This window comes from Mytilus galloprovincialis, chromosome 7 (genome assembly GCF_965363235.1).
Source record: "Mytilus galloprovincialis chromosome 7, xbMytGall1.hap1.1, whole genome shotgun sequence".
NCBI classification, from domain to species: Eukaryota; Metazoa; Mollusca; class Bivalvia; order Mytilida; family Mytilidae; genus Mytilus; species Mytilus galloprovincialis.
In genome coordinates this window covers 84933956-84946071 of record NC_134844.1, presented here as the reverse complement: position 1 = coordinate 84946071, position 12116 = coordinate 84933956, and the positions used below count along the sequence as shown (strand labels likewise).

Below are 12116 nucleotides of genomic sequence, written 5' to 3'. Positions count from 1 at the left end.
AAATCATAGACTCTGTATATATAAAGGGGTTAGCAAGCTGTCGAAAGATCGACTGCTGGAGAAAGTACAGGAAAAAATACGAGAAGATAGGAAAGCCATTGAGGATAAAATTGAGGTATATCCACCGAATAAAGCCTTGAAACATGTATTTACTGCCTGGAAGATGACCCCCAATTATTGACATGGATGTGTAGACCTTTCTTGATGTCTCTCCGGTGTCACGAGTGGAACTTATAGACGATTGGGCATTGAAAGGAGAAAAAAATCAATGTGGTGCTGCTTTGTACCTTTGTGAAGATTAACCCAACAGGTAAAATAGATGATGAGAACGTGGGATACTTTCACTCGGGAAACCAGATTTTCACCTCAACCACGGACTTGAAACTCTTTTGGATATGGATGAAAAGATCGCCCACTGGACGTATGAAAAAGTGTCTGGATATTGAAGGCAATTGTAAAACTTCAAGTCAACATTAACAAACAACGACCGCTGGGTGGGTCCCAGTATATTGATTTGCCGACGTGGATCAAAGCAAAGAAGGCTGTAATCAATGAGAAACATAAACAAACAAACGGACAGGGTTACACAGTACCACCGATGGCAGGACATGCAGAAAGAGCTCAATCTGGTTAGCCTTCAGGATATTAAAAACTTTTAGAAAGCCAATTCCACCCAAGCGGCTAATGTTTTTGGAATAAAGGACAGTGAAGTATACCCGCTGCGTATTTCAGACGTTTGCGAACAGCGAAAGAGAGACATCAACTTGCTGCTGATCGCGGACGACGGGCGAAAGCACTACTGCTGGATCCAAAATATGTCCCGGCTGGTGTCGTGCCATATTTCGGAACACGATGGGGAGATCTATCTGTGTTACAGGTGCTTGAACCACTTTTATAGCAAGGAAGTTATGGAGACCCATCAAGAGTGTTGCTTCAACCACAAGGCGGTCAAGATTAAGCTGCACAAGGAAGGGACCTACCAGCTGACCTTTCACGACAACACCCACTCGATGAGAGTCCCTTTCGTGGCGAACCCGGACTTTGAATGCTTTATCGAGGATTTTGAAACCAAGAGAGTTGAAACTAACAACGATAAGGTAGCAATACACAGTTAGAAGTTTCGCATTATGGCCATGGTGATTTTTTTAAATGGGAAATGTGTGAACAATAAAATTGATTTTTACATTGAAGAATAATTCTTCTTAGTGGTTTGATATGAACATTTAGATTGTTTTAGCATGTTTTATATTTTGTTACATTTTAATGTTGTGTCGTTGTTCTCCTTTCATATTTAATGCGTTTCACTTAGTTTTAGTTTGTTACCCCGATTTTGTTTTTTGTCCATGGATTTATGAGTTTTGAACAGCGGTATAATACTGTTGCCTTTATTTATAGGGCATTTATCTGTTTGACATTTCGTATTTTCCTATCCATACCGCCCATAGGCCCATAAATTATTGTAGTGTTTATCAACAAAGATTTGACGCTGGATCTTTTCAATTTAATTTTACGGACAAACGAGCAGAAATGCAGATGATTTTTTTTAAACCTTTTGATAGATATATGTCTATAGTTTCAGGAAAGGTATCACTGTAATTGATTAAAATTTTTCTTTGGACCATATTTTGGAGACTTTTGTGACGTGTTCATCCTCCTTTTTTGCAATATTTTTGTATCAAATAAAGGCAGATTGTTGCCATAGTTACACCAAAAAGAGATTATATTTCTTCATTATATACATTTTAAATTAAATCTTTAGAATATTCTCTTTCTATAAATATTCACATGCATAACACAATCATTAAGCCTTATTTGTTAGAAAAGAAGATAAAGAGGGTGTTTAAAAATTATGAGTGTCAATTTAAGTTTTTTCCCTAACTGTGTATTGCTTCCTAAACCACATACCAAAGCCTACCAGAAGCACTCGCCGTCGGGATTTTGTATTACAGCAAGTGCTTTGACGATACTGTGTATGCCAAGACATCGGTAATGTGTACCATGCAGAAGCCCGGAGAAGATGTGGCGCAGGTCTTTCTTGAAAGCATTGAGAAAGAAATAAAGGCCATTAAATCCGAAAACAACCTTGAGAAGCCGATGGTCTTGACGGAAGAGGACAAGAAAAATCACCGAGAGGTCACATAGTGCTGGCTGTGTAATGATGAGCAAGGTGAAGGATCACAAAGCATGAAATTCTGGTCGCAGTATGATAAGGTAGAGCCATTTTCTTAACCCCAATGCCCTGCCAAGACAATTCTAGGCTACCAGTATACACACCGATGCCAAACTATGCATCAGACACTTGAATCTTTCGAAGAAAAGGGATCCGTATCGACTATTTAAAACTCATGTGCAATTCATCGCTTATGAGCTTTCAAACCACGCTTAGGAGTGTTCAAACCAACGCTTAGGTGCGTTTAAACCAACGCTTAGGGGCGTTCAAACATTCATTGTTTATGGGCGTGCACGCCAACGCTATAAGTAAATGACGTTAATCAAGATAACAGACCATAAATAGTGTGATGCGCTCGCCAGGGAGGTGCAAGACATCAAGATGAAGATTCAAGCCAGTAACATGCAGCATCGCCTCGATACGATTGGACTCAACCGGGACCTGTCCAATGTGTTCAATAGTTATCAAATGTACCAGGATTATAATTTAGTACGCCAGACGCGCGTTTCGTCTACATAAGACTCATCAGTGACGCTCATATCAAAATATTTATGAAGCCAAACAATTACAAAGTTGAAGATCCTCAATGGATCCAAAATTCCAAAAAGTTGTGCCAAATACGGCTAAGGAAATCTATGCCTGGAATAAGAAAATCCTTAGTTTTTCGAAAAATTTAAACTTTTGTTAACAGGAAATTATTAAAAAAAGATGACCACATTATTGATATTCATGTCAACACCGAAGTGTTGACTACTGGGCTGGTGATACCCTCGGGGACGAAACGTCCACCAGCAGTGGCATCGACCCAGTGGTGTAAATAGTTATCAAATGTACGAGGATTATAATTTAGTACGCCAGACGCGCGTTTCGTCTACATAAGACTCATCAGTGACGCTCATATCAAAATATTTATGAAGCCAAACAATTACAAAGTTGAAGAGCATTGAGGATCCAAAATTCCAAAAAGTTGTGCCAAATACGGCTAAGGAAATCTATGCCTGGAATAAGAAAATCCTTAGTTTTTCGAAAAATTTTAACTTTTGTGAATTATACGTAAATTAAAGTTAACGTGAATTAAAATGGAAAAATAAACATATTATCGGGGCCTTTTATAGCTGACTATGCGGTATGGGCTTTGCTCATTGTTGAAGACCGTACGGTGGCCTATAGTTGTTAACGGTCTGTGTCATTTTGGTCTTTTGTGGATAGTTGTCTCATTGGCAATCATACCACATCTTTTTTATATCGTAAATAACATTATTTCAAAAATTTTGGGATGGAAAATCACGACGTCAAAGGAAAAAAAATGACGTTAAATGAGGCAGATTTAGGGGACAGGAGGGCTTCCCCCCCCCCCCTTTTGAGAAAAAAGATTTGGTTGCTTATATAGGGAATCACTGAAGTGTCACGAAATCGGGGCCCCTCTAAGGCAGCCAGTGGGCCCCCACTAATGAAATTTTCTGGATCCGCCACTGCTTTGAGGATGCTCAATGTTCGCTATTTGCAAGTTATGCTGCAATTGATATTTTATCATTTTTTACTCTGACGTTGGGCGCTTTAACAGAGAACCAGTAACATGCAAAAGCTTATTGTGTAATTCCAGCTGTCATGCTTACTTGTCTTGTGTAAATAAATAGTAAATTTGATCTATTAGGCTTTACTTTTGTTTCCAATATATTATATAACATATGCAACTTTTTATCATGATTTATGTTTTGAAAGGAATGGTAGAAGGGTTTTATTTATCATTTGCTTTTAATGACTTTGTAACCAGTAGTCCGAAATTGAGTGGCAACAAGCTGCTTAGCTGAGTTTGCACAAGGTGACATGTAATCTTATGTCGTCCGTCGTTTGTCTATAATCTTCTAATATCATAAAAAAAAATACACACTTAAAAAGGGGAAGGGAATAAACACAATATACAATTCAAAGTACTGAATAATATCTACTATGCAATATAAACAAACAAATAAAAAGATAAGAGAAAATGGTAAAAGAAAAAAAAATACCTGACACTCGAGGGAGAAGTCTTAAACGCACAAACCCAAAGAAAGGAAGTTTCTGATAAAACATATAAAGCAAAAGTAGAAACAAACATAACTCTCATTGTCTCATTGTCTCATTGGCACTCATACCACAGCTTCCTATATCTAATAACTCAAAGATAATGTGTTGTACAATTTATTATCTTTTTCTCAACATAAACTGTACAAGTAATTACTAGTACAATTATATTTGTAATAGTAATGACTTGTATGATAGCATCATACAATTAATTACTCGTACAAAGTTTTTATACAAGTTATAACCTATACAAAATAATAAAATGTACACAACATATATAAAAGGTTTATGCACGACTTCCGAAAACACAAAAAAATAATAAATATTTTTGTTTATGAAAAGACAATTAAATATCGCTGGCAAAAGTAGAATTTTTCATCATTGGTCAGGTGAGCTATTGTTGAGTCATTTTACCACTAAATATTTCTGCTACGCTTTGCTTTGGGGCCGGATCGGACGAACGACCCACCGGATACCGATATCTACATTGCACCCTCTGAGTCTATGGAAGAATATTTCAATAATTTCGATAATCATACCTCAAAACATTTTTCGCCTCGCTCCGCTCGGCGAAAATCTAAGTATGAGCCCCCATATCCTAAAATGGATACACAGCCCCTGATACTACTACAATATAGAGAGACTCTTATTATGATATAGCAGTGATCGCCATGGAGAAGAAACTTTATAAAATTACTAGTTAATAGAAAATTAAATACACTTTAATATTTATACATACGCGAAAATAATGGAATGTAACAGAAAACAAAATAATAACGGACCTTGAAATAAAAAGAGAGGGCTTACAAATATGGTCCTGTCTCCATGTACCTATATATGACTTTTTTCTTAAATTCTCCGGAAATTTTTGTAGTTAACATACTTAATTTCGACCTCATTTTACTAAAAAAGTAGCACATGAAGGTACATTTTTTTTATTACATATTGGAATTAATCAGGTAAAAAATTATCTATATAATATTTTTTTTGATGTTTTCGCTATTTTTGTTTCGTGTTTGTAAATTGACTCTTGTTTCCGCTCCTTCTTTTCTTGTTCTCGTGCACAGTGGTGTCATCACCAATCAATGTACAATTTTTCACTGAAAATCTGGAATTTTATAAAAAAAAAAATCACACTTTAAAATGTAGATCATTGCTTTTTAAACTCCTTAAGTTTCGGGGATACTCTAACTCGAATAATAACAGCGCCTCCTTTCGGTCATTGTCCTCCAGAGGTTAATGGAGTGATCGAAGTGATCGTAATACTGGATTACTCGGGTAATGGTACTCAACCGTAAAGAAATACACCAGGGGCATATTTACGTTGCTTAGATTCGCTAATTTGATTGGTTAATGAAATGATTTTGTCACGCATGTCAACTATAACTCTTTCCCTTAATTCGAGAAATATTGAGTAAGTCAGACGGGTTTTTTGAGTTTGAAGAAAAAAAAATAGAATTTAAATGATGGCAAATACAAATATTGAATTGACAATGAAATAGTTACACAGTTTATAAAAAGACCCATCATTTAAATTTAGTACAATTATGAGTGGGTAAAAATATCATAATCTAGAGTACAAATCCCTGAGATTATAGAGTATAATTATGTATTTCAACTTTTCCTGTGAATTTTATACTGCTGTCGATGTCAATCTTTGTTTATGCTTTAAGAAATCACCCTAGACACGAATACATACTTGATGAGTGATAAATGATCCAATAAACGTAAACATCCTAATGTCAGAAAATATAAAATGGCCGACTCTATTACAAAGATCTTGTATCTAATTAATTATTATTGATACGAATTAAACGTGCTTAAGTTGCCAAAGGTGTCATAGGTCTTGATTCACAGCTAATTTCAATGTATGTGAAGATCAGTCAAATAATTAACTACCATGAAAGATGATTTGGGTGTGCTTGAGGCTTTTTCTTTATGCAGGGTACCCAACAATTTTGACTACAATGGATTTGGCTCATTTAATTTCCATAAAATTTTGACTTGTTGACAAATATATTATTCAAGAATATTCATTGATCCACACAATTAGTTCTCTACTATAAGTATGCAATAAAAACTTTCAGCTGATATTTCAAGAGTCAACTCCTAGGCAGAAGTGGATTATGGGTAAAGCTTGGGGGTCCCAGCCCTGCCAAACCCTCTTAAGTACCCCCCCCCCCCCTTTAAGAAAATTCATGGATCAGCCACTGGTAGGTCTAACCCCTTTGAAGTCCAGTGGCAAATATTTTGTGTATGTTCAGAACATTATTATGAATAAAGAGGCAATGGTATTACTTGTTAATAGATATAGGAAGATGTGGTGTGAGTGCCAATGAGACAACTCTCCATCAGTTAAATCTGATATGGACACGTCAGGTTTTTTTAATTTATGTATTGTATTTTATTGTTTGATATTGACATGTGTTTCATGTGATTCTTTTATCATAAGGCTAAGTTTAAGTAAATGTCAATTTGGTAAATTTCCATTATATATGCCACCAATAAAAACTGACTGCCACGACATAGCCTAAATGTGGAGTTTAAAATGGGTGTTAAAACACAAAAAAAATCAAAAAAATCAAATCAATGATGAATGCTGTTCAGTCCTATAGTTTGTCATTTGGTTTCTTGATAGAGAGCCGTGGTGTAGTGGTTAGCGCATCGGACTACTAACACAAAGGTTCCTGGTTCGATTCCCATTTGGGATGAAAATTTCAGGAACTCAATTTTCGGCTCTCCCTTGACACCATTTGCGAGTATGGTCTTGAGGAAACGATGATAGTCCGTCGGACGGGGACGATAAATGGCTGACCCGTGTTAAGAGAGAGCCATATCTCTTGCACGTTAAAGACACCCTTGTAGATTTCGAAAAAGAGTAGGCTAATGCCGCTACAAGGCAGCACTCGCACCCGCAAAGTGGAAAGGGATTAATATAAGTTGTAAAACTTGTTTCCCAATCCACTATAAATAAATATGTTTAAACTATTTGGTTTCTTGCAAAGATTTGTCTCATTGGCAATCTAACACATCTTTTTTTTAGCTCTCCTATCTTGAAAGGTCAAGTGAGCCTTTCTTTTCACTTGTCACCAGTTGTCCTTTTACAAAAATCTTTTTTCTTTTTAAACAATTGTGCCAAATGTGACAACACTTGTTTTGAATGTAAAGTTTAAAAATGTGTCTTAACACCCTGCCTAGTTACCAACATGGTTGCCATGGCTACAAATAATAAACATGGCAAAATCAATTAAGGTGGCTCGGGACTATTCGACTGCACATAATTTCACGCATGAATTACAAAAGTATTTGTCGTAAATTTGACATAATTTTTCTAAATATTTTGATTGATTAGAAACGTTAAATCATTGTTGTTATGTGACTTATAGAATATTTTCGTTATTATCCGTATTTGTTAAAGGGTCAAAATGACATTTCAACCATTTTCACCATTTTCCCGCCAAAATTTGGGTTTTAACGCAAAATATTTTTTTTTCCTTATCGGTGACCTATGTTTTTTATTGGCTCATTCTTTGAAGCTATATTCAAACTTTGCATATTACAGTTTTGGACCAATTGTCATAGAACGTTTTTTTGTAATTCCGATAAAAATATGTCAACTCCTCGGTTCTCCCTATCATTTCATTGAAAAATGGCCCCTTTTACATACCTGTTTAAAAGTAAAATTTTGAGCTTAAATGGTCCGTGACCCCCTATTTTTTTTCGACCAATTTGATTCATTTTGTTTAAAGAATAAAATAACCAAAAATACGGCACTTCTGATAGAAACTTCGAATAGGCCCGAGCCACCTTAAACTAGTTTACTTTATGAACTTTGACCAGTAACTTTTTACAAAAAAAAATTATAAAATGTATGTTCATGAAACACCAGCACACTCTAGCTCATACTTGTTTTAACCTTGAAAACTAAAAATGATAAATGGGTTGAAAGTTTTTAAAATGATGAATAACTGACAGACCTTGTTTTCTTGTTACAAAAAAATATGACAATTTCTCTATCATTTCTTTTTAATAAAAACTATATCTTTTGAGTTGTCTATCCTTCAATTACTAAGTTGACAATTTGAATTTGAACGAACTCATTTATTTGTTTTTTTCATAAATCAGAATAAATCACTTGTTTTACGATATTCAGATAAACAGCTAGTTGAACCCATAAATTGCCAATCTGGGAGCTTATTCACAAAGCATCCGTTAGCTAACGGACCCGTTAGTTTCTCCGTTAAGTTTCCGCTAAATTTAATTATTTCATATCGGTTGAGAATAAGATTCTCTTATTAGATAAAAAGGGATCACATGACATTCATTTATCTTCAGTAATAAATTCCATCGGTCATTAACAGAACAAAACGGACCAGAAAACCGGTCGTTAATGAACTTTTACATGATATGGACCGGTGGGGCGTGGTTTACATCTGATAATGACCGTTGGGGCGGGGTTTCCGTTTGAAAATGACTGTTGGGGCATGGTTGCTCTGTTAATGACCGGTGGGGCGTGGTTTTTCTGTTTAGAAAGATGTACCTTTTATAAAACATGTTCCTGTTTTAAATATTACATTTAAGTTGTTGAATTTTTTTATACGACCGCAAAATTTGAAAAATTTTTCGTCGTATATTGCTATCACGTTGGCGTCGTCGTCGTCGTCCGAATACTTTTAGTTTTCGCACTCTAACTTTAGTAAAAGTGAATGGAAATCTATGAAATTTTAACACAAGGTTTATGACCACAAAAGGAAGGTTGGTATTGATTTTGGGAGTTTTGGTCCCAACATTTTAGGAATAAGGGGCCAAAAAGGGCCCAAATAAGCATTTTCTTGGTTTTCGCACTATAAATTTAGTTTAAGTTAATAGAAATCTATGAAATTTTGACACAAGGTTTATGACCACAAAAGAACGGTTGGGATTGATTTTGGGAGTTTTGGTTTCAACAGTTTAGGAATTGGGGGCCAAAAAAGGGCCCAAATAAGCATTATTCTTGGTTTTCGTACAGTAACTTTAGTTTAAGTAAATAGAAATCAATGAAATTTATACACAATGTTAATGACTATAATAGGAAGGTTGGTATTGATTTTGGGAGTTAAGGTCCCAACAGTTTAGGAATTAGGGGCCAAAAAGGGACCCAAATAAGCATTTTTCTTGGTTTTCGCACCATAACGTTAGTATAAGTAAATAGAAATCTATGAAATTTAAACACAAGGTTTATGACCATAAAAGGAAGGTTGGTATTGATTTTGGGAGTTTTGGTCCCAACAGAATAAGGGGCCCAAAGGGTCCAAAATTAAACTTTGTTTGATTTCATCAAAATTGAATAATTGGGGTTCTTTGACATGCCGAATCTAACTGTCATGACTGTGTATGTAGATTCTTAACTTTTGGTCCCGTTTTCAAATTGGTCTACATTAAGGTCCAAAGGGTCCAAAATTAAACTTAGTTTGATTTTGACAAAAAATGAATCAGTTAGGTTTTTTGATATGCTGAATCTAAAAATGTACTTAGATTCTTGATTATTGGCCCAGTTTTCAAGTTGGTCCAAATCGGGGTCCAAAATTAAACTTTGTTTGATTTCATCAAAAATTGAATAAATGGGGTTCTTTGATATACCAAATCTAACTGTGTATGTAGATTCTTCATTTTTGGTCCTGTTTTCAAATTGGTCTACACTAAAGTCCAAAGGGTCCAAAATTAAACTTAGTCTGATTTTAACAAAAATTGAAATCTTGGGGTTCTTTGATATGCTGAATCCAAAAATGTACTTAGATTTTTTATTATGGGCCCAGTTTTCAAGTTGGTCCAAATCAGGATCTAAAATTATTATATTAAGTATTGTGCAATAGCAAGTCTTTTCAATTGCACAGTATTGCGCAATGGCAAGAAATATCTAATTGCACAATATTGTGAAATAGCAATTTTTTTTTTAATTAGAGTTATCTTTCTTTGTCCAGAATAGTAAGCAAGAAATATCTAATTGCAAAATATTGTGCAACAGCAATATTTTTTTTTAATTAGAGTTATCTTTCTTTGTCCAGAATCAACTTAAATCTTTGTTATATACAATATACAATGTATATTCACTTTTTACTACCAACTGATAAATTAAAATAATCTTTACCATTCAGTGATAACAAGCAGTTTTTTTACATCTTAATATTTTATGATGTATTTAAATGAGTAGTTATTGTTGCAAACTCCAATAGAAATTTGGATTGAGATTAGTTTTGGAATAAGGGAAAGGGGGATGTGATTAAAAAAATTGGGTTCAATTTTTCTCATTTGAAATTTCATAAATAAAAAAGAAATTTTTTTTGAGAGGATTAATATTCAACAGCATAGTGAATTGCTCTAAGAGAAAACAAAAATTTTAAGTTCATTAGAACACATTCATTCTGTGTCAGAAACCTATGCTGTGTCAACTATTTAATCACAATCCAAATTTAGAGCTGAATCCAGCTTAAATGTTGTGTCCATACTTGCCCCAACCGTTCAGGGTTCAACCTCTGCGGTCGTATAAAGCTACGCCCTGCGGAGCATCTGGTTAGTTCAGGCGCGGATCCAGAGGGGGGGTAACGAGGGTTGGAACCCCCCTTTTTTTGGACGATCAATGCATTTGAATGGGGACATGTAATTGGAACCCCCCCTTTGTCCTGGGTTAGGAACCCCCCCCCCCTTTTTAAAATGGCTGGATCCGCCCCTGTAGTTTTTATGCCCCCTCCGTTCAATTAAGATTTACCCTTGTCTGTTCATCCTGAAAATGGTTTCCACTCTAGATAGCTTTAGTTTGCCTAAACCAAATGTTCTGAAACTTTTACACAATGCTTATTATCACAAAACACAGAAAACACATATCAAGTTTGAATTTAAGTGGTAACCCTTTCTCTGTTCTAAAGTTATGCCCCTTTATTAATTAATAAATTGCTGAATTAATCATTTTTTTGGTTGCATTCTCAAACTTAAGTTTGCCTCAAATGTTATGAAAGTTATATTAACACAAAACTCAGATCAAGTATGACATATGATTGTGTCACTTTTACCTTTCTTGAGTTATGTCCCTTTATTATGTTATATGCAAACAGGGGCATCATCATCTGTTATCATGGACACATTCCCATATTGTTTTTAAGGTGTTCTCTTGATTATGTTTAATGAAAGAAATTGATTTCATTTTAATTAAAAACAATGCATAGTTTACAGATTGTTCTTAAAAGATTGTATTGTATGGTGTTATTTTCCTTTTCAGATGTATATTAGGAGAATTATTCACAAGAAAGCCAATATTCCAGGCTAATCAAGAATTTCCACAGTTAGAATTAATAAGTAAAACTTGTGGATCACCTTGTCCTGGAGTGTGGGCTGATGTTATCAAATTACCTTTGTTCCACACCTTTAAACCAAAGAAGCAGTACAGGAGAAAGCTGAGGGAAGAATTTTCATTGTAAGTGCATGGTTAATGTTTAGTTTGGTACATATATACATTTCAGAGCCTAAAGAATACAGAAAAACAGATAAAAATAAGGTATATCATCCATGAGTACATTAAGCTGTGATTCTTTAACACTAAACTGCTTTTTGTTTAATTGAAATGACGAAGTAAACAGTATTTGGTTTGCAGTTGTTTAAAAAATTTTGTTGTTGTTTTGCTTGCAACTAAAGACAGTTGCATAAGAGTGTTTTATTAACCAATTCTCATTAGGTGGTAAAACATTATATTATACATGTATGCTGTTCCCGCTTTGTGTCCTGGCTTTTTTGCTTTGACACTTTGAATGGGCAGCTAAATAAATAGTTTTTCTGACATGTTTTGTATGCCTGTTGTACTAACGCAGTACAGAAAACTGACATGGACTGTAGCAATGTTTAGTAAAGTAAT

General features: G+C 34.8%; 2 protein-coding genes across 2 annotated transcripts in view; both read left to right on the top strand.

Moving 5' to 3' along the window:
• The window catches only part of LOC143084295 (uncharacterized), a 42597-nt gene extending 30912 nt beyond the window's left edge, over positions 1 to 11685 (top strand). Inside the window, exon 6 of the mRNA XM_076260706.1 lies at positions 11487 to 11685. Within this exon, the coding sequence (XP_076116821.1) occupies positions 11487 to 11685 (199 nt within the window). The remainder of the gene's footprint in view (positions 1 to 11486) is intronic.
• LOC143083882 (uncharacterized) overlaps positions 5627 to 12116 on the top strand; it is a 54231-nt gene continuing 47741 nt past the window's right edge. Inside the window, exons 1-2 of the mRNA XM_076260258.1 lie at positions 5627 to 5648; positions 11487 to 11681. The gene's annotated coding sequence lies outside the window, so the exon portion shown is untranslated. The remainder of the gene's footprint in view (positions 5649 to 11486; positions 11682 to 12116) is intronic.